At 46.5% G+C, this 23,607-nt stretch overlaps 1 protein-coding gene across 1 annotated transcript in view; it reads right to left on the reverse strand.

The window, feature by feature from the left end:
* The window catches only part of Pcnx2 (pecanex 2), a 145,949-nt gene that overhangs the window by 75,355 nt on the left and 46,987 nt on the right, over positions 1 to 23,607 (reverse strand). The window contains exons 14-18 of the mRNA XM_021170316.1: positions 22,786 to 22,896; positions 22,046 to 22,137; positions 11,502 to 11,611; positions 9,734 to 9,830; positions 460 to 552 (exon numbers count right to left, since the gene is read on the reverse strand). Of these exons, the coding sequence (XP_021025975.1) occupies positions 460 to 552; positions 9,734 to 9,830; positions 11,502 to 11,611; positions 22,046 to 22,137; positions 22,786 to 22,896 (503 nt within the window). The remainder of the gene's footprint in view (positions 1 to 459; positions 553 to 9,733; positions 9,831 to 11,501; positions 11,612 to 22,045; positions 22,138 to 22,785; positions 22,897 to 23,607) is intronic.

The raw sequence follows: 23,607 nt of genomic DNA on the forward strand, positions 1-23,607 counted from the left end.
TATATATATATATATATACATATATATATACATATATATACACACACACACATACACATATATATGTATATATGTGTGTGTGTGTGTATATATATATATATATGTGTGTGTGTGTGTGTGTGTGTATCTCCAAATGGTCTTTGTGTCACTGTGGCTCAGCCCAGATACAGTGACCTCTCTCTCTACTGATGGAGGTCTGGTGTCTGTTCCCAGCCTGTCACAATGACAACTGTCCGCGATTACAAATTGTCCTATCACTCTTAGAGAAAAAAAAACCGACTCCCCGAGGGACAGGAGATGACACACAAAGAGGTTACCCGAGTCTCCTCGTGGACATAGTTCTTTGTGTGTGTGTTCTTTGACCCTCTCCCTTGGCTCCTCTGCCCTCTGTACCCTCATTCCATGCCTAGCCCCCATCAAGAGAACAGCAAGGGAGAGCAGAGCTTTGGGGCCACCTACCCGTAAGGACAGGAAGACAGTACTGGCACTGACTGCAAAGGAGAGCACAGCAGCGGCTGAGCAGATGACCAGGTCTGATCTCAGGACATCCTTCTAGAAAGAGAAGATTGGCTGTGAGGTCAGCTCTGCGTGGCTTCCTCAGAGGCGCTTGCCAGGTGAGTCAGCGGCAGGATGCTAACACTCCACACTGCTCTTCTGTATGTCAGACCCATGTGCCCCGGAACACCCCAATGGCACCATCCACTAGCTTAGTCACTGGATCCCACTGGGGATGTCTAAGGGAGAGGGAGGCAGGTATGGTGCTAGTAGATTAACATATATGCTCTACCATGGAGAGAACAAACATGTCTACACATAAGAGGCCTAAGGTTCCTTCCCACAAACTCAGATGGGATACAGAGTCCCCACAGACCTCCCAAAGCCCCCCAACTCACAGAGTCTCACAAAGCAGGGCTGATGCTAATAGTCTCTTTGAGGTCCCGGGTGGCCTTGGAGGTCAACATACAAACTGGAGATACCAGACAGAAGCCTTGCACACATTATATTTTGGACCACGCTGTACACTTCCATGCAACCATCAGATCCATAAACAAACAGACAAACAAAACCAAACAGCCAACTACGGCTTCCCAGCTACTTCAGTCAGTATACAGTTTGGGACTGTAGGTGTCACCCGCCTGGCTTTCTTTCATTGATTTTAAAATGGAAATAATGTGTTGTCTCTTCCCTGTCATGCTGCTAGCAGGATGCCTGTGTTAACATGTAAAGCTGGACAGACAGTGGAAACAATAAAGAGAATACAAACACCAACCCTGTGTGGTGGGTGTGACCATGGGTGTGGAAAAGTGGGTGGTTCAGGAAGACCATGTTCCCCACACCTTCTCCTGTCACACACCCAATGTACCTGTTCTGAACTTTCTCTTGTAAGTCAGAGTACTGCGAGCATGGGAGGAATTAAAGGGATAATGCACTACCCAATTCTTTCACTATGATCAAAGTGAAAGCAGCCTAGATTAGGGCAACTTGCCCTCACACCACTGAGGGAAGTTAAGACGGAACTGAAGCAATGCTGTTAAGCAGAAACCTTGGAGAAACATTGTTGCTAGCTCCCTTACATGCTTATGCTTAGCTAGCTTTCTTGTACAGTCCCAGCCCACCTGCCTAGGGAATGTTGCTGCCCACAGTGGGCCAAGCCTTCCTATGCTGATTAACAAGGCAATCCCCAAAAATGGCCTCATAGGCCAATCTGATCTAGGTAAGACCTCAATCTACACTCCCTTTCTCCCTTCTCCCTTCTGGGCTATGCCAGGCTGACAGTTAAAGCTAGCTAGGAAAAAAACAATGATTTGAGATCTGACTTATCTTAGCGTTGTCTCTAGCAAGTGAAATCGGATTTGGAAGCCTAGAGGAATCTGTCTAGGCCCTGTTCTCATTCCTCACACTTGCAAAGCACCAGCCCTCCCAGAGGGCAAGTCTGCCATTATAGCATTTTCTGGCTGTAAAGATGGTTGACTTATTCCTGCTTTTCTCTGGCATGAGTTTACGCCATTCAAAATCACTAAATAGTTGTCCACAGGGAAGACTAATGCTTTAACCAAGTAATGTGATTTAAAACTGTGTCATATTTAATCGACCAATTTTCCTGTTTGAAGGGTAAACAGGTAAACAGGCTATCAGCTGGAGTGTGGGGCAGATAATTCTGGAGAGCTGGCATTCTCCTACTCTTGGAGGGCAAACGTGAGTGAAAATTACTTCAATTCCGTTAACAAGCTGGATAGCATGTTAGAGCAATACTTTTAACTAACCGATTACTTAATTAGAGGCAGGCTCTCCTATTCCAGGCTGGATTTGAACTTGCGTCGTGGTTGAGGATGATTTTGAACCCCTCTTTGCCTTACACATTCTGAGATCACAGACATACACACCACCATACCTGGTTTACATAGCACCAGGGATGGACTCGGGGCTTTGTGTGTGCTAGGCAGGTACTCTACCCACTGAGCCTCAGCCCAGCCTGGCGCCGCGCATGGTTCTCCAGATGTGAGTGCGCCTTCTACAAAACACAAATCACCCCACGGACTTTCTCAGCTTGCAAACTGCTCTCTCCACCCATTTCCTTTCCGTGTTCCAAGTTTTACACAGCACTGCTGAGGTATAATTGATGTATTTAAAATGCAAAGCCTGATGGGATTTTAAGATTTATTTATTTTTATACCTGGTGCCTGTGCAGGCCAGAAGACAACCAAGGTCCTCTGGACCTGGAGTTATGGACAGCTGTAAGCAGCCACGTGGGAGCTGGGGAATTTAACTTAGCTTCTCTGCTAGAGCAGCCACTGCTCTTAACCATTAATCTACCTCTCCAGTTGCAGGATGATGAGTTTTGACACACACCTACCTCTGGAAGACTGTCACCACTGATTGATAATTTAATGATTAAAATGTAAATGCATATTTATTGGTTCTGGGGTTTCCTTTCCGGTTTTGCCTACTCTATCCCTCTCTTCACACTGATCTGCTCCGTGTTTATACTCTGACCTGATTTTCATAATGCTATATACATAAAATCACATAGTAGGTGCTTTTATATAAACATTAAAAATCACATAGTAGGCTCTTTTACTTTTCAGTCTGGCTTCTTTTGGTTCAGTCTTAGTCACTTCTGTTGCTGTGAAGAGACACCATGGCCCAGACAACTTTTATAAAGAGGATGTTGGCTAGCAGTTTTAAAGAGCTAGTCCATGGAACTCGTGTTGGGAAGCAGACAGGCATGGTGCTGGAGCAGTAGCTAAGGGATTTATATCCTAATACACAGGCAGCAGACAGCAAGAAGTATGGCCTTTTAAAATCTCAGTGCCTACCTGAAGTGATACACACCCTCCAGCGATGCCATACCTCCTAATCTTTTCCAAACAGCTCATCAACTGGGGACCAAGTCTTCAAATATATAAAGCTATGGAGCCATTTTTATTTATGTTTTAAGAATTACTTCTTTATTTTATATTTATGAGTATACTGCAGCTGTCTTCAGACACACCAGAAGAGGGCATCGGATACAGATGGTTGTGAGCCACTGTGTGGTTGCTGGGAATTGACCTCAGGACCTCTGGAAGAGCAGTCAGTGCTCTTAACCACTGAGCCATCTCTCCAGCCCCGGGGCCATTTTTATTAAGCCACCACACACAGTATAATTCTTCTGGTATTTGTTCCAGGTTATTGTCTACCAGACTTATTCCTCTTTGTTGCTGAACGGGATTCTTTTGCATGGTATGCCACAGTGTGTTTATTCACACGGTGAACATGCATTGGAATGTGCTCCCAGTTGTGACTGTTCTATATAAAACTGCTGTGAATACTCATGATGTATCTCTAGACACGTGTGTTCTCTTTTCTTGTGTAAATATCTGGGTTATAAGGAACATTGGGGCTTAGCTTTTTAAAGAAAATTCTAAACTGCTTTCTAAAATTATGATAACCCTGCTGCATTCTGGGTGTGTGTCTCTGAAGGATGGTTTAGTTTGTTTGTTTGATATATATATTTGGTTTTGGTTTTTGTTTTTTTTTTTTTGAGACAGGATGGTTTAGTTTTAACTATAGGACTGGCTGTGCAGTCAAGAGCTCTTCTCTGCAAATAATTACCCTCCCTATTCTGTGTCTTGTTTTTCTTATACCCCTCCTTTCTAATTTAAAACAGTAAACCAAAAGCCACAATTTCCTAATTTATGAAGCAGTGATGAATTCTAGTGTGTGTGTATGTGTATGCATGTATATATGTATGTGTGTATGTGTGTGTATGTATGTGTGTGTNTGTNTATATGCATATATATGTATGTGTGTATGTGTATATGTATGTGTGTATGTGTGTATATATGTGTATGTGTGTGTATATGTGTGTGTATGTGTATGTGGTGTTTGAAACTCTCCTTTCCTAAGCAGTGACATCACAAAGCCTGGTAGAAAAGGTGAGTCAGGGGCCTTCAGGTTCCTTTCTCCCATCTCTGAGTTTACAATTCACTGGGGTTGACTTTTAAGTACGGTGGGACACAGTGGTCCATTTTATTTTGTTATTGTAAATGCTCAAGTTTTAAGATTTATTTCTAAATTTTTATTTATGTGCATCTCTGTGAACGTGCTGCTTACACGCAGGTTCCCACAGAGGCCAGAAGAGGGCGCTGGGTCCTCTGGAGCTGAAGTTACAATCAGGCTGGAGTCACCAGATGTGGCCCAGGGAACCAGGCTTAGGCTCCTCTGGAAGAACAGCAACTGCTCTTTACAGCTGAGGTGCCTCTCCTTTGCCAAGGTCACCCCATAAAGCTGTGACACAGCTCACAAACACTGCCTTCACAAACATTCTGCAGATTCACACGAATCAGGATTTCTATTGCAGCTAAGATCAACAGGGTGGGTGTTCCTGTCACTTTGGGGCAGCCAGGACAAGTACGCTGACCTCTTTGCCTTCATTCTCACCCCAACAGGGTGGACCTTAGTGTCCTGGCTCACGGCGGGTGGCCTTTCACTGGACACCTTACCTCATTGCCCCAGAACTGTTTCCACTGTCTAAGAGATGAAGACCTAGGCTAAATTCCCCCACACGCCCTTGAACAAAGAGTTGCCGACTCTGTTTACTCCAACCCCTTAGCTGTCCACATTCATCCTTAGTCATCTATTGTTTATAACAGTGGCGGCTCATTTGATTCAGACTGTTTTGCTTTTAATTGGCAAGTCAGTTTGGATAGCTTATCTGCCCCAGTGCAGGGTGGACTTCCTCCTCTTTGCCAACCCACTCTCCTGTTTTCCCGAAACTCTCTAATCCCTTTATGACACAGCCTGGTGTCTGTTGAAGGATTAGCACATAAAACTCCTTCTCCCTCCCACTGCTGGGTGCCGCACACTGGATAATCGACTCTTGATTGTGACACTCAATTTTCACACGGTGTATTCTCATGACCGATGAGTCCTTCCTGCCTTCCTTAGAGCTGATAATCTCACCCTGATCTTGGAAGGTCTTTCTTCCTTTCTTTCTTTCTTTCTTTCTTTCTTTCTTTCTTTCTTTCTTTTCTTTCTTTCTTCTTGAGTTAGAGATTGTGAAGCAACACTGTCATGCCCCAGATTTACATTTGTTTATTCTGCATAGCTCAACAATCTGGGCACAAAGGTTTTCTTCCTTCCTTCCTTCCTTCCTTCCTTCCTTCCTTCCTTCCTTTCTTTCTTTCTTTTTTCTTTCTTTCTTTCTTTCTTTCTTTCTTTCTTTCTTTCTTTCTTTCTTTCTCTTTTCTCATGATTCAGCCTTTTTTTATATAGAGTCTTAAACCTCAAAGCAATAATCTCACTTTTCTTGTCTCTCTCTTTCAAGTCTTCCTTAAACTACGAGCTGCTGTTTTTCTAAATAGACCTTGAGATCATTTACCGAAGCTGTGAATTTGATTCCGTTGGGAATGTTTTAAACTGCATCAAGCATAAAAAAATATTGTGAAATGTTCGGCAGTTTGTAAACCTCCGTCTTCCCTCCCACAACTACCCACCCCTTGTAAAGGGGGCTTCATTTACATCCATCTTGACAGGCCTCCTCCTTTCACCTCCCTGTCACATCTGTGCACCTTCAGCCCATGGTCACATCCTTTTTTCCCACTGTTGTGAGCTGGGCTGGGCTCTAGCTTTGCATATGTGTTTATATGTATATGTGTCTGTATGTTTATATGTGTGTCTCTGTGCATGTGCATGTGTGTGTGTGTGTGTGTGTGTAGGCAGAAGCTAGATGTCAGCCTCAGGAATCATTCCTCCTCAGCCACCCATTCTGGGTTTTTGGGGGTTTTTTTTGGACACATCGTCATTTACTGACTTGGAAATTACCAAGTAAGTTACCCTGGCTGTCTAGCAAGCCCCAGGGACCAGCCTATCTCCATCTCCCCAGAGTGTGCATGGGGCTGCAATTACAAGTACACACATCTCACATCCAGTTTCTACATGTGGGTTCTAGGGATCAAACTCAGACTTGCACCTCACTAACTGAGCCACCTCCCCAGCTGTACTGAGGCATTTTTTGGCAGGACTTCACGCCTCTCCCATGAAAGAAGCATAAGGAGCTATTGCAACACGGCACAGCCTAAAGACAGCCAGAGAGGGAATCTGAAAAATCTAGATACTGTAGCGAACAGTTTGGAAGTTGTCTGAATTTTATTCACAGTGATGAGAGGTTTTTGAAAAACGACGCGTTGGTCCATACTAACTGAATACAACGTAAGTAACTGTAAACTTGACCATTGAGAATGAACATGGAGAGGGCCGTGTGCACAAGGCACGGGGACGGAGGACATCACAAATCTTAAGGACCAAGTCTAATCTCCATTACTTACAGGGTAAGTTTTGAGGGTGAGGTCTGTGTGCACGACCCATCCCATCTTGCTCCTACAGAAACCCACCAGCCCACTGGCCTCTCCTTTCTCCAGCAGCGCATCTCAATGGACAGTCTTGGAAAAGGTAGGATGTTCTGGTTAAAATGTCTATGCCCAGGACCCAGAGCTGGCCAAATGAGTCAAGCAAAAACCACTATCTAATGAAGGTCCTGGAGATTCTCATACAAACCAAAGTTTGAAGAGAGGCAGACAAAGCAAAAAGGAACAGAGGGACAGGGAGAGACACAATCAGAGACAGAAGGCAGGTTTTTTGTTTCCATTTTTTTTTTAACTTGGAGCAAAAGTTGGTTGGGTAAACTAGCCTATGAGAGCAGATCTCATAATCCCATGGAAATATTATGGTTAGACAGGGACTCCTCAGAGAGATAAGCACAGACAACCCACTATATCACCTAACACGTCATGATTTTCCAATGGACAAAGCTTATATGAGAGCATGAAAGGGGGTGGGGGGTGGGGCCGTGAGAATTCAGTGGGAAGAGGTGTCTTCAGGTAAACCTGATGACCCGGACTCAGTCCCTCGAATCCATGTAAAGGTGGCTATAGCCGACTCCACCGAGTTGGCCTCTGACCTCCATGGGCACACTGTGGCCTACCTGCCCACTCTCCTCTGCCAGATAATAAATGTATACACGATTTTCTTAAAAGACCACGAAGAGCAAAGAAAGCGACAGGTAACTCGTATCATCTGACTAAACTAATTCCTATCCTCTGACCACACTAAAGCCATGCTCTCAGGGTCTGTCGGGCAAGTTTATCATCATATATATCGCCCTGTGCTTGCTAGGTCGATTTTTACTAGAATAAATGAAATAGTGGTGACAGATCTCCATTAGCCATGACATCCAGGAGGAATTAGGAGAGTTATATTCGCTCAGAAATCTATGGTGGTTGGGGAATAAGTCTTGTCTGAGGCCCCTTGTCCAACATTCGCAGGTAAGCTACACACGCTGCTTGAAAGGCCAATGTCCTCCTTCAGTTTGAGTGCTCAGCTTCACACTCCAGCAGTGTCTTCTCTGTCTTTCAGCTCCTGGGCTACCCTCCTGGCCTCACACTGAGATGTCCTTACCCCACCCACCGCCGCCGCTGCACACTCAAGCATCCTCAGACACCGCCCCAATTTCCTTTTTGTCACTGTGTTCAACACTTGAACCAAAGCAACTTTGAGATGGGGATGGGGGCAGGGGTGATGGTGGGGGTGGGGGTATCTGCTTACACTTCCAGCTCACTGTCTATCCTTGAGGGAAGTCAAAGCAGAGACTCAAAGCAGAAGCCATCAAGGAACACTATGTATTGGCTCATGTAGGGAATGGGGGAAGCTCAGAGCAGATAAACAGTTGAGAGAATGTGTATTTTGACATGTGCACAGCCATGTCAATGACCCCAAGGCCAACTGACCCATAGAAAATTATAAAAGCCATTACCCATTTGGGTCCAGGATCAAGAGGAACGGCCAACGCTTTCCTCAGAAGCCTCGAGTATCAGTGTTTAGGAATGATTGATCAGTGTGTGAAGATATTAGCAACTGTGGCTTCCTGTATCCGGAGGCTTACAGACTGAGACTTCTCCCCTGCTGAGACTAGCTCCCTAGCCTGACATGCTGTACAAAACTACACAGTGAGCTTCCCGGTTGCAGTAGTGGCATTACAGAGCCACCTGATGCCAGCTTCGTTGTATGTATGCCTGTGTCTCCTTTCTTCAGTCCCTTCATGTCACTACCTATGGGACCTAAGCTGAGCAGGTCTCGGTAGGCTCATGCTTAGCTAGCTAGCTTCTATAGACCAGGCCTACTTGTCCGGTGAAAGGTGCTGCACACTGTAGGCTGGACCCTTCTGCATCAATTATCAAACAAATGAGCCCTCAAAAAGCTAAAAGTCAAACCGTGTTAGCTTTAGCACATAGGCCTGAACCTGAAATCCTGTGGGCTGCAACTCCCTGACACTCTCTTGAAATGGTACACAACAATTACATCACCTAAATTCAACAGGATGTACTGAACACTTGCTGTGTGTCCCGGCCCCTCTCTGTGGAGGCAAGGATAAATAAGACACAGTCCTGGCTGCAAGTAATTAGCATCAAGGGACCACTGAGTGCATCTGCTTTTTGCTTTTGTCTGTCCTTCATAAAACAGACAGAAGAGCATGAACCGTGGCTTCCACCCTCAGAATAGCAGCATCAATAGGCTGACATAGCCAGCAGCTAGCATTTTACAGAATGTTAATGGTAGTCAATACTGAAGAGGCCACACCTGCTTTAAGTACACCTGCAAGTCCTCAGAGCCATTTTCCTGATGCACAGGAAACAGAAAGGCTACTCTCTTCCTTCTTTTGTATCCTCTGTCCATTCTGGCCAAGATAGTTGCTCTTCTCTGCAACTACTGACGCTACAAAGTTCAAAGCCCAGGGACATGTAGCAAGGGGACTGTGCTGATACCAAGCTTGAATCCAAGCACCCAGGAAAGTGTGCTCTGAGCTCAGTGTGCCTGAGCTAGCAGAAGAACTGTGCAGTAGATGTCAGGAAAGTCGTCCTACTGTGTGTTTCTGAAATGAGACTTTATTTAGACAGACCTTATCTACTGTTTGGTACCAGGGATGGACAGAATTGGTGAATGTACCTCCTGATGAAACCCAAGCAGACTGCCACCACTGACCAGCTGGTCTGCAGGACAGCATCTATCTTGGAAATAATCTACAGACTGGGCCAGGACAGACAGCTCAGGTGTCCTGGGAGGTAAGTCTGGATTGGACTCAGGGACCTCCTCCTGCCTTTCCAGACCCAGCTAGCTCACTGTATCCTGGCAACTTCATCCCTGCAGACAAGCAAGGTCCCCTATGACAGGAGGTCATTCCGTGCTGAGGTCTTACCACTGACTCCTTCATCCTCTGAGGGAGAGGGTCTGTAGCCGACTCTTCCAGGTTCTGATGTAAACATTTAGGAAGCAATTTACACTGAATGAAGGACCTAAGATGGAAAAAAAATACAGGTTGTTGTTCATAGACTACGTGTCTCGGGCCATGTGATCCTTAGGTCTCACAACCACAAGGAGCAAAACCAAGCCCACTGCAAAACAAGGACACCCTCGGGAGATCATGAGGATGTTTTTTTTTTTTGGTTTTTCGAGACAGGGTTTCTCTGTGTAGCCCTGGCTGTCCTGGCACTCACTTTGTAGACCAGGCTGGCCTCGAACTCAGAAATCCGCCTGCCTCTGCCTCCCGAGTGCTGGGATTAAAGGCGTGCACCACCACGCCCGGCTGAGGATGTTTTAATTTTAAATTCATGTGCTTGTGATTACGTGTGTGTGTGTGTGTGTGTGTGTGTGTGTGTGTGCGGGGGTGGGCACACACATGGGACTCTGAGGGAAACCCAGTCTTCCTTTCAACCCTTATGTGAGTTCTGTGAATCACACTCAGGCTGCCCGAGTCAATTCCCAGCCGAGCACTCTCACTGACCCATGTTTCAGTTCTTAAATTTTATCCTGACAAAAGTGGCCAGGCACCCTAAGGGTCTCGGAACTGTGTCAGAATCAGGGGATCCCCTGTTTCCTCCAACCCGCTGAGCTACAGCCTCACCAATATTGCCAGCAGAAGGCAGCCATCCAGGCACACGCATGACACTAAAATCATGCTCAGCTTTCTCTCTGTTTCCCTATTTGTCTATGCTCTCACCCTAAGGTGTCCAATTGCCTAATACGTCGGTATCTGTAACTCCCACAGAATTATCTTAAGTTAAAAGGTTATATAAATTCAGTCAGATTTCAGGACATGCTGTTATCAATATCTGACACTCACTTTGACATTGTTCGGAGGATCTCCAGCCCCCATACACAGATCTATACTTCAGAGATTACAATCATTTAAGGACTTGACACAAACATCACCGTAAGGTTCAGGACACACTCAGGAGACCGTAAGGAGGTTTTAATTTTGAATTCATTCAGTTGTTATTACTTATATGTGCATGGGGGTGGGCATACATATGAGACTCTGGCTGCACAAGAAGAAATAAAGGAAAACAAAGCCCCCTTTCAAGGCTGTGGATCTGCTCTCCACAGGGTGACCTCTAGAGTAAGACAACAGTGGGAACTCCGTGCATCCTGCGAGGCCACTGTGACAATGGCTTTTCCTACAGTACAGCAAAAGAAGTCCACCCAGGGCTGCGGCACCCGGCTACCTGGGACCTTCATTGCAAATACAGAACTCAAAGGCAGAATCTGGCTGGAAGTTTGCCCTCGAGTCTCAGTCTGCCCTGCATTTCTCTACTCCTGTATGCAGCCAGCTTGCTTAAAGTAAGCATCAAAGGGCAGATAGCACCATACGGCCAGGTCCACTTCAGTGAGCAGCAGGAAGTGCACCCATAGCGTGGGAGAGAAAGAACCATGGGACTGGAGACCTCCAGAACTCAGGTAAAAATCCTGAGTGTGGTATCGTGTGATAATTTTAATTCCAGTGCCAGAGAGGTGGAGCCCTGAATCTCGCTGGTCAGCAAGCTCCAGGCCAGTCTGAGACTCGTGTCTCAAAGGAAAATGGTGAACCACACCAGAGAGATGACATCCAAGGTTGACCTCTGACCTCAATACTCACAGACATATGGACATGCGTTTAAACACACAGGGAATACAGGACAGCTACTCACAGGAGCACGGAAGGATCACTGCTCTGCCGGCTCAGATGGAAGGACAGGGCGACCAGGAGGCCGCAGAAGGCTGAGAACAGTGCTGGGATGTGCTGTGTGCTCCATGGTTCCTGCAGAGAGACAGCAGGTGGCTTGAGAAGTGTGGTGACTTGCCTCCATCACCGAGTGGCCTTCTCATGAAGGCCACTAAAGAGCGTCTCTGCACTTAGAGCCTTCGGTTACAAACCACAAAAGGTGAGCACTGAGCAAGGGCCACAGTACTCCACCTGTATGTGCAGCACTGGGGAATTACGACAGCCCCGATGCCATTAGTCATTGTCATAGTTGACCTTGTGGTTTGGATTTGGTTTTTGAAACAGGGTCTCCTGAGGTACAGGCTGGCCTTGAACTCATGGTGAGATGGACTTCTGATGCTCCCACTTCTGTCTCTGACTGTTGAGATTCCAGGCAAGCACCACCACACTCGATAGTGTGAAGTGTGAGGTTGGAACCTTGGGGCTTTGTGCCCACGAGGCATGCACTCTAGGAACCGACACTGTTACTTTCCTACGAGCCACTGACGCTATACTCAGAGAAGTTATGATTGCCTGAAAGGATTCAGGAGACCCTCACCAAGGGGGAACCTGGCAGAGCCCCTTTATAGGAAAGAGTGAGGAGGGTCATTAGACCCTCGCCTGAGATCAGCCACGCCTTCCTATACTATCCTCCCAGATATATGGAATTCTATCCCAGCTGTGTGTGATCTCAGAAGATGCTGTGTGAATACAGGACACAGAAGGATGATTGCAGCCTCGATCAAGAAACCATCATCTGTGCCAGGGTGGGAATCCGCTATAATGTGGCCGTATGGTGCTCCCCCGTTCTCCTGTAAGGAACCTGAATAAACTCTTTGGTTCACACAAACTAGGCTTGGGCAGACTTGCTCCTTTCATCCGTGGTTGGTCTTATCGGCAGTGAACAGACATTTGCCGGCATCTCCCCAGGAAAAGTTAGTACAACACTAAGCAACAGGGATTTCTTCAGCCCTGTAATCCCACAACGCTGCCTGCAGCGTGTGTCTTGTTTATACTATGTTTCTAGATCTCACTAAGAGGCCGTGTCTGACCGTGATCTCAGATAAATGACATATAGCCATGTATCCATATATATAGCTATTTGACTAGGGTCTACCCTCCGCCAGGCTCATCCAAGGCAGGCATCCGGTCTCACTCCAGCTATTCCCGATACCTTGCTCAAGGCCCTGCCATAAAACCACTTTATAAGCATGAATAGGAACGTTGCAGTGAGTCCGAGGAACTGGTCCCCACCCCTCACATACACCTTAGAATTCAGACCAGAGGACAGAGGTGTGTTGCAGGATTTTCCCTGTCCAATCACATTAGGGCAGCAAAAAGCCTGTGATTGGACACAGAAAAAGGAGGCGGAGCTAAGAGTGCATCTCAGGGGAGGAGAAAGGAGAATGGAGGTGGATGTGAACCAGCGTGGCTTAAACCAGACACAGTTATTATATCATAAAGTTAGAATAATTGGGATAAAGCTTTTATCATTATCAATTGGCTCTGAAATTATTGTATTGGCATCTTTTAAATTGTGATTTTATTGATACATAAACCTGACCGGGTAACTATAAGCTTTAAGAGTTTTCATTCTACCGGGTAATTGGGTGTTGTGATGGCTGAGCATGGAGTGCGTGGGGTGTTGTTCGGGAAAGGGTGGCTGCTGGAGAGTTGGTGGGCAGAGAGACCGCTGAGTGAGATCAGCTGGCAGAAAGAAGCCCTGTGGTCCACCAGTTGCCAACACGAGTGAAGGAACATGCTGGAGGAACGGTGTCGCTGGTTAGTTTCAACTATCAACCCGGCGGAACCTAGAATCCCCCAGGCAGAGTCTTACTAGTGAACGATCTACGATACCCTGAACATGTCTGTAGGGAATTATCTTGCTTGTTAATTGGTCTAGAAATTAGCCCACCTCAGGTAGCACCATTCCCTAAGCTGGTTGGACCACGTGAGAGTGAGGAAAGCAGCTGAGTAACATGCAGAGACCTGGATGTTTATTGTTTCTGCTCCCAACTATGGCTGTGACACTTTAAGTCCCCACCTTGACTTCCCCACCATAATGGACCATACCCTGACTTGTCAGCCAGATAAGCCTTTTATTCCCTAAGCAGCTTTTTGTCAGTGTATTTTGTCATAGCAACAGAAGTGACAGTAGGACAGCCTGATTTAGGTATATATGAATAGAGATGGCTGCCCTTTAGTGGTACAGATGGTGGTTGGAAGCCTGGACTCTGATTTTGTCTGTTAAAGAACAACACCCAAACAAACAAACAAACCAACAAGCAAACTAAACCCTCCTCTGCGGGCCTGTTACTCCCAGGAACGGCCAAGTGAGAAACCTGGGTGAACTTATAAGATGTCTCACTGTGGGTTTGTTAGAATCATATCCGAAGAACTGTGGCTAAAACATCAGTCGGTAGCTTATACAAAACACGCAGTAGACGCTGGGTATTACCAGGTGCATCCACACTATGGGAATCACACCCTTGAGAAAGTCAGCTTGGCAGAGGGGATGGTGTCAGAGTTCTCTTGGGGGCAAGCAGGAACGGGGGCAGGGCTGGTGAGAATGCCATCAGATGGGACCTTGCTAGGAGGGGCTGCTGTTTCCCTAAGCCTCATCGTCTGCACAGAGAGGCTGGTGAAGACTCACCTCTGACCTCAAGGTTATGTTTACATAAGGCCACACAAATGTGGCATTTTTCCAGAAATGCTTATCTATGGGATTATGTCACTGTCTGCTCTGAGTTCCCAGATACTAGGTGCCAGCCGCCATTAGCTGACTCACACTGGGTATGTATTATTAATCAGCCCTTTGGGCAGTACCTAGGTGTCCTGAGTTCAGGTGTGAGCTTGCATGTTAAGGCCCAATCTCAGACACTGCTCAGTTCCCTAGGAAAAGCCCTGCAGATATTCCCAGTTCCTGCTGATAGGGAAAGGCAGACTACAGGACTCTTGGGGCTCACTCTTCTCTTCACACATGCTTAACTTGGTGTGTGACAAGCAACACATGTGCACACTTGTTTCTCAGAAAGTATGGACGGGAAGGCTGCTTGGCCACCGGCAGGAATTGTTCCTTCATGTGCAGAGAGCCAACATTCCCCCAGTTCTGCCAGCTTCAGGCAAGATCATTCTAGAGTCATAGGGGTCTCAGAGCTGAGCGGGTCTTAGCCCCTCTGGTTGCTTGTCATATAAGGATGCAGGAAGAGCACAAGGTACCTGCACAGGCAGAAGCCCCATCATGAATTTGGGGCCAGCATGAGACTCTGCCTTAAAAAAAAAATAAGAAAGGAAGAAGAATTTACATATATTATACTCACAGCCAGAAATACACACAGGCTCACAAATCCATGCCAGTTTCAGAGAGAGATAGAGAGGTCAGGATTTATTTGATTCTTTAAAGGTCGTGTGTGTGTGTGTGTGTGTGTGTGTGTGTGTGTACTAGGTGTGTTCAGTGACGACGGCCTAGGCCAGAAGAGGACACAGAGATGGAGTTACATGTAGGGAGTCACCCTGTGTGGGTGTGCTGGAAATGGAATTAGGGTCCCTTGGATGAGCAGCAGGTGCTCCTAACAGCTTAGCCTTCTCTGCACCCCCAGGACATGAGGGCTTTAGCCCATCTATCACTCACGGATAATGAAGCATCCGCCACAGAAATGTTTGCTTCAAAACGAGCACCCGTAATTGCCTTGTGATGTGTCTCGTGGGCCCCTAAATTGGAGAGAGTATGGATTGATGAGAGCCGGTTTCATAAAGCTCCCCCAGGTTTTGAAATATTTTTATGAGGCAGGAATAAAACCGTCTAATAGCCTGACAGTCCTGCTGCGTTTCACGTGTGCTGGGGGCCGGGGGTGGGGGAGGCTTAGATGAGAGCGTGCAGGGCACTTCAGCTCTCACAAAAGCACTCTAAAGAGGGGTGGTTTCAGCATTGTCTCCTGAGAAACTCGGGGCAGCTCTTAAGATGGAATTTATGGGCAGGCTGGCTAAGAGCCTGCGAATGAACGGAATATAAACTGGTCCAAGTCTCACCGCTGGGCTTTTCAGATCAGATTTAAATGTGCTCTGTTTGAAGAAATAAGTTTCTCATATCCCATCAAATGGGTGTTTCTGAGATCCACACCTCGTGGACTCTGACATAAGTCCTTTTCTGATTTTTTTTCCTTTTTATTTTCTGAAGCTCATCTAAAGAGAAACCAATGCAGTGAGACTCCGGAGACGGGGTCGGGTGCCACGTCCTTGAAGTGTGTTGTGGGTACAGGTCTGAGTTCCTACTGTTTCCCAGGGCAGCTCCTGATTCCTGGCGGGGGTGCCAGTTCCTCTCACTGTGTTCAAAGCACATCAGACATTCAAGATTTGCCCAGTAGACAAACCAATGGGTGTGTTAACAAAGGTGGCAAGATATCCATCCATCACTAAGCCCAAGGAAACACTTATTTTACAGTGTGTTTCATTTGGAGGAAAATACATTACATTTATGAGTCAAAGTGATATTTTACTTTTAGGGGTAGATGTGTAAGAAAAATAGGATGTTTATATAATAAGGTGGGTGGTGTATCTCAGTTATTCAATCCTACCTAGATGGATAACTATATCAGTGCAAATGCACTGACCCACACATACTCAAACACACACTCGCACACACACACTCAGTCACATACACATATACTCACACACTTACCTGCATACCCACACAGTCATACACTCATGCACACACTCACACACACCCACGAACTTACCCTTACACTCACACTCATACACACTCACCCACCCATATACATACTCTCACACATACCCACACTCTCACCCCCCACATACACTCACACACACTTTCATTCATACATACTCGCCCACATACCTACACACACACACTCTCACTTGTGTGCACACTCTCACACTCAAACACACACTCTCACTCACCCCACACACTCCCCCATACACTCATATATACTCTCTCACTCACACTCTTTCACACACACTCAGCCACACATACACATACTCACACATACACTCACACATACTCACACACTCACTCACCCCCATACTCACTCAAACTCACTCACACATACACACACACACACACTCACACTCTGTCACACACTCAACTCCACGCACAGTCACACACACTCTCACACATAGTCACCCACATACCCACCCATACTCTCACTTGTGTACACACACTCAAACACACTCAAGCACACACTCGTGCATACACACACACTCACACATTCAGACAGGAGGTCCCTGAGGTTTGAGGGTTCTGAGCAGCTTCCTCCTTGGGAATGTGGGCAGCAGGGGCAGAGAAGGAAGATTCTGTAGATGTATGAGCATCTCCAACTGAATAACTGATCTAAACTAATGTGCAGTTTGAAAGGTTTGTCCTCCTTAGAAGAACCTTTTAAAAGGACCATGGGAGTCTAAAGAAGAAAGAGACACAGTGAAAGCCTGAAGGTGTGGTTCGGAGGAATCCAGTGCCCTCCTCAATGGCTCAGGAAAGAGCCACATGGCCAGTACCTAAGGGTGTCCTCAAAGGCAGAATGTGTCCCACAGGCCAGGCAGCCAAAAAGGACGGACTGTAGTCCTGTAGCAACATGAAACTGAATTCTACTGGCATACAGGGAGGGCCTCATGCCTCTGCCGAGACCGGAGGTCACATCACGATGATTTCAGCCCGCTGAGATGTCAAGCAGAGAACCCAAGTTGTGAAACTATGGTGCAGCAGCGCACACATGCACCGATTCTGGGGCAGCTCATTACTCAGCAATAGGAAATGAACATGGGCGGCAGTCACTGAGCATGCGCAGCCGATGTGAGCATGCGTAGTTGATAGTTCTGGTGACGATGGTAGAGTAGGGTAAATATGACCAGCACATATTAGAAAATACACTGGAAAAGGAGCTCTGTCAGTTAGCATTTGTCTGGGTGTGATCCCCCAGAGAATGTATACAAGCCAAGTGTTTCCTTGAATGCCTATAATCCCAACACTGAGGAGGCAGAGGCAGGCAGATCCCTGGAGCTTACTGGCTGGCGAACCAGAAAGCACCAAGCCTAGCAATGCCTGTCTGGAAGTAGTGAATGCAGCCTAAAGACCCACCTGTGCTCCCTCTTTGGCTGTCAGGCTATAGGAAGGGTGGACTATAAGAAATTAGAATTTCCCCCGAGTATCTCCTGCTTGGAGAAGGAGGCTCAACACTCAGAGGAAAAACTTGCCTCCTGAAAACAATTTATAGTGTGTCAGAAGCCTTACAAGAGAGGCTTGGAGCTGAGACAAGGGTGGGCAGGACCACTGACTCATGTCGGGGACCCCCCCCCAAAAGATGGACTTGGGTTCCTTTGTTCCTCTTCTAACACACTCACATTGATCATTTAATTGTATTATTGAGGATTGGTAGTTGACCCTGGATTGTTAAGGTTCAGGCTGTGAGTTCCTAAGTCCAATAGCACCGATATCCTCATGAGGTGGGCTTCACTGAATCATTGTAAGGGGAAGAAAAATCTGTGAATTTTGTATGAACCCCTGGGCGATCCACCACAACATCCTGGGCTTTGGCTTCATTTTTGGAGTAAAGCAATTCTAGAATCATCTCTGCCCATTAAGGGACGGGATGCAAGGCAATGAGCAGAAACTAACTAGGGAAATCCTTCTGGATTACGTTTCACGGATGGGCAGGTGTCTTATCTGACCAGGAATTGTCCTTCCAATGAGCAAGATGATTTTTACTTCACAGGGGTAGGGGGGAGAGCTGAAGTCAGCACAGACCTTAGAATCTACTGAGGGGTTGCCAGGAGAACAGGTAAGGTGCACACTGGTACCCTCCCTCCCCACTAAATCATATTCTAGAACTATGGGTTTATTATAGATCTACAATTAGACTTTAAATCCTGAATATGGGAAATGCTGAAGTGCGAGCTACAGCTGGGGAGTGCTAGGGAGCGGGAGAGGGAGGGAGAGAAACCCTCCTGCAAGCCATTGTTAATGACGCTTGGGAAACATTAAATTATAAAAATGTGCTCCAGCCTCTGGGTCCTCTCACCAGCAATAAAGCAGAATTTCTTCGTAAAAGACAATAATAATAAAAAAAAAAACAGCCATCTAGGTTTACCTAGGCAAACAGAAATCCTGGCTAATTAACTGCTGAGCTGTTTCTCCAGGGAGCAAATATTCCAGTGGCTTCCGTGTGTCACTGTCATATATGTAAGTCATGGGGGGGGGGGTCTGTTTTACATGATTTGCAACCATCTCGGATGAGCCAAAGAGAATACGAGATTAAAAGAGGAATCGGATTTTCTTTCCCTAATTAATATTCCAGAGGGCAAAATCAACTTGTCTTCCCCCCCACCCCCAATCTACTTCTCCCGAGTGATAACGAGGCCAGATATCAGGGCAAGGAAACAGAGGGGACACTTAAGAGAGAGGCACCCCACCCTGGGATCTGCTTTATGGTTCCTGCTGACTGGAGTCAAGAAGCTTCACAACAGGTAAGATGGACATTGCCCACAGAGACAATGCTCTTCTTACAAAAGACATCTAAACCATGGAGGCTAAAATCCCAGCTCTTGGGAGGCAAAGGCAGAGGCAGGTAGATTTCTGAGTTCAAGGCCAGCCAGGTCTACAGAGTGAGTTCCAGGAGAGCAAGGGCTATACAGAGAAACCCTGTCTCGAAGGAAAAAGAAAAAAAGTCACATGAACCAAGGTGACTCAGGCCCAGAGTGTTCAAGAGCCTGACTTTAACCCCTTCAGCTCCCCCATCTCATCCATAAACTCAATTAAGACCCTCCATACCATTAGAAAGGAAGATCTTGGAGAAACAAAGAAACCAGCTCATATCAAAAGACAAATTGAAACTTTGTTTCCTTTGTAAACTCTGCTCACTCTTTGCACCTGCTTATAAATTATGTCCTTTGGGCGAGGTAACTTCACAAGACTCCAATCACATTAGCCTTGGCTGAGGCCCCTGGGGAATCTCTCTCTTAAGAAGCCCACGTTTATGTTTTAGGAGTACACTACAGTTTCCCTATGTCATTCTCCTTTTAAATGTTTCCCCTGTGCATACTGTCTCATCTCTCTGCTTAATAAACTGGGTAACGTCACATCACTCTGACATGCCCTGAAACTCTTTTCTTTCTCATTGTTGAGGGCTAGGCATCAGCTGCACGGTGGTCCCTAAGGTGAGAATTTCCCAGGCTTCTTGCAGCTGTGCTGGGTTGCATCTCTCGGTTTCCATTGGCAACAGCAACAACAATAAATCAACGTAATAAAGCTCATACTGAGACCTATGTAGAGAGAGACATGGCCCCGGCCAGGCAGCCACGGCTCGTGAGGACCTATTCAGACTATCCATGTCAGCAGCACAGAGCAGGCACCACGGTGTAGAGAAATCGCCAGAAGGAAACCACATGGCCCCAGCTCTAGGGTGTGAAGTGTGAGCCCTATTCTTGGTTATCAACTTGACTACATCTGAGATGAACTAAAACCCCAGTGGCTGGGTACACATGAGGGATTATTTTTTCCTTAATTAAATCATTTGAAGTGGGAAGAGCAACTTGATCTGGATCTTTTGAGATGGTAAGATCCACCTTTAATTTGGGCCGCAGGTTAATTCTGTGGACAACCTATATAAAGGACACAAAGGAGGAAACTTGCTCTCTGCCTGCTTGTTCTTGTTCTCACTAGTGAGTCCATTCCTTTACTGGCATGAAAGCCTACTTGTCTAGGATTCCAGAGTGTACTGAAGACTAGATGACTCATGGACTGAAAAACAACCGGATTTCTGGACCTTCCATGAGTAGCCAGCCATTGTTAGACTAGCTGGACCATAGCCTGTAAGCCATTCTAATAAATCCCATATATGTGTGATATGTGTGTTTGTGCATGTGCATGTATGTATATATGTACATGTGTGTATATGTATATGTGTGTATGTGTATATGTATATATGTATATGTGTATATGCATATATGTATTTGCGTGTGTATGTGTCTGTGTGTGTGCACTCGCACACATGTGAATGAGACACAGAGGGATTCATCCTATCAGTTTGTTCCTCTAGAAAACCCTGATCAATACATTCAGTGTTTGTGGAAGATGGACGTATTTCCCTCTCCTCCCAGGACCCTCCTGTGAATTCACTAACCACATTCAGTCAGTTCACAGCATTTAATAGGCACCACATCTTAAAGCAGAGAGTCGACGTGGGACCACTTGAAGTCAGCGCTCCCAGATGAGAAGAGAGAAATGCAAATTGCTGTATGGGTTTTTTTTTTTTTTAACCAAAAGGTATTTAAAACACCAACCAACCAGGGCCATTAATATTTTGTTACTATTTGTCACTCATTCATTCTGTACTATGCAACAGGAGCCAGTTCTTCCTCAATGAAACAGACTTCCCTGAGTACCTCCATCCCCCTGTCAGAAGCCTGCCTCAACACTGGAAACCTCAGAGCTGGAAAACGTTTGGTCGCAACCCAGAGAAGGCAGTGAGCTTGCAGAAGGACTTTCTATACGGTCCCTGGATCCTGTTTCTGCTCCTGCAGGCAGCGACTCAAGGCTGTTTCTCCTTCTCTCACTTCCTCCTATTCCCAAACAAGCCAGTCTTTCTATTCTTGACTTTGTTCCATTTGGACGATGTTAACTGACTCCCTCGCATCGAGAAGGATCTAGACTGCTTCCTCCTGTGCCCGATTCTTCCACCAGAGATACAAACTTACTCAGAGCCTTATAAATACACCAACTGACCCACAGCCACACTGTGTGTGCATGCATGACTGGGCCATATGTGTGCCATAGTTACATAGCCACACTGTGTGCACATGTGTGATTAGGACATATGTGTGCCACAGTTACACAGCTACATTGTGTGCACATGAATGACTGGGCCTTATGTGTGCAACAGTTACACAGTCACACTGTGTGCGCATGCATGATAAGGACATAAGTGTGCAATAGTTACATGGCTATATTATGTGTGCATGCACAACTGGGCCATATGTGTGCAACTGTTACACTTCTGACAGAGCTTTCTGGGCTTCCAGCATCTGATCTAGTCTCCTTGTCTTCTCTGGTTCCTTGGCCACACCCCAGGCTTTGCTCCTTTTGGCCTGAGGAACTCTGAGGTCCATCTATGGTCTAAAATCTGGACCGGTGTGGCTGCCCCATTCCATCCCATTTCCTATTTAGAATACCCACCCTATTTGGGGTGCTACTTAAGACAAAAGAGGAACACATGAGTTGTATCCACCCCCACCAAGCAGAAGTCCTTCTGGTATCCCTGGCCATTTCAGGGACATCATAGACAACAAGGCAGGTGAGGCTTACATCATAGGACGAGCCAGGCACTGACTTTGAGGACGAATCTCCAAATTCAGCTAGGCCCTGCCACTCCATCCAAGCTGCTAATATCCCTCTCTGTTTACAGTCGAAAAAGAACTGATTAAAAAAACAACACGCTGATTGGCACAAGCCACAGTGCCCTCCACGGTGGTCTACACACTTACCTTCACAGCACTGAAGCAGAAAGCATGGAGCAGGGCTGCTGCCAGGACACTCCGGCCCACGCTGTACACAGCCGATGTGATCCCAGAAACAGCTGGAACACAAACACCATCACCGCTTACTGGATGAGCCCTTCTCAAAACCAGCAGAGGTGGAAGCGGAGAGAGGGCCGTGGCTTTCAGTATACATTGCCTGTCTATGGGATCCATCCAAAGACACAGGCCACTGCTAGTGTAGGAAAGATTGTAACCAACTATCCATGAAATAATAGCATCAAGGACCAGCCCTGAGTGCTACACCCAGGGGGTGCTGGGGTCTCGTGTGTTTTGGGGGTAAGATTTTCAAATCTCATAGGTGCTCCCACAACACACATCCCCAATACTACAGGCACAGCTGCATACTGACCCATTCCCACAATGATACATGCACCTACTTAAATGCACATGTGCATGCATGTGTGCATGTGCGCGCGCGCGCACACACACACACACACACACACACATCTAAATAATTGTTTGAAGGGCCTCACTCACTCCAAATCAAGAGAAACCACCCCCTTCCTTTCCTGAGTGGACCACTCCTGACTCTATAAAACAGACTCCACAGGAAACCCAAGCTAAAGTGGGTTTGAACCTCAAGACAAAGCAAACCTTCCAGTGGGACCCTATCCTCTGTCCCTAGGACCACCAGACTTTGTCCAAACCTGAAACCCTTCCCAGGAGGTGCAGGCACCAAGACTCACCAGAACCTCCAAAGAGCAGCATGTCGATTTGTTCCAGAAGGTACGTACAGAAGGTGTTGATCTGTGGGAAGAGCCCGAGGAGGGAGATGGCAGGGAAGCAACACAAAAATACTGGAAATGAACAGAGAAACAGCAGTGAGCTAAGGGCGGGGCAATCGTGGCCGCATTGTGGGCGGGGCAATCATGGCTGTGTTGTGGGCGGGGCAAGCATGGCCTCGTTGTGGGCGGGGCAATCATTGCCACATTGTGGCTACAACACTGCCTTTCTTCTCTTTCAGATTTTCTATCCCATCCAAGGTAACTGAATCAACGGGGCTCCTCTCCCTCAACTGAGAAAAAAAAAAATAGCAAGTGCATTATTCAGGGCTGGTTGCACAGAAGGCTCAGGACCTAAGGAAGAGCTGATATGTGGTGAGGGAGGGGGAGGGAGGTGCACAGCCTGCAGCTCAGGACAGAATCAGACCTGGGGAGATGAGAGGAATTAGAAGACTGGGAAAACTCCCGGTAGGTGTGCAAACAATAGTGTAAAGTGAAGTTTGCAAAGGTAAAAAGGAAAGTCACACTTGTGTTAAGGAATCATATAACCAAAACTAGGTTTCTGACCATGGATACATGGGACGATGCAGAGCCAGGACCACACTGCCCTGCTCTAGTTTTAACATTGCACACCCAACCTCTTTTTTTTTTTTTTTTTTTTTTTTTTTTTTTTTTTTTTTATTTCCAATGCCCACCAACCCCAACACCACAAATGCCATCAGGTAATATCAGAAACCTGTAACAGTTTGCCGCATTTTGCTGCAACTTGTCTGCCCAGGGTTCTCA

The sequence above is a fragment of the Mus caroli genome, chromosome 8 (assembly GCF_900094665.2).
Source record: "Mus caroli chromosome 8, CAROLI_EIJ_v1.1, whole genome shotgun sequence".
Taxonomy (NCBI): Eukaryota; Metazoa; Chordata; class Mammalia; order Rodentia; family Muridae; genus Mus; species Mus caroli.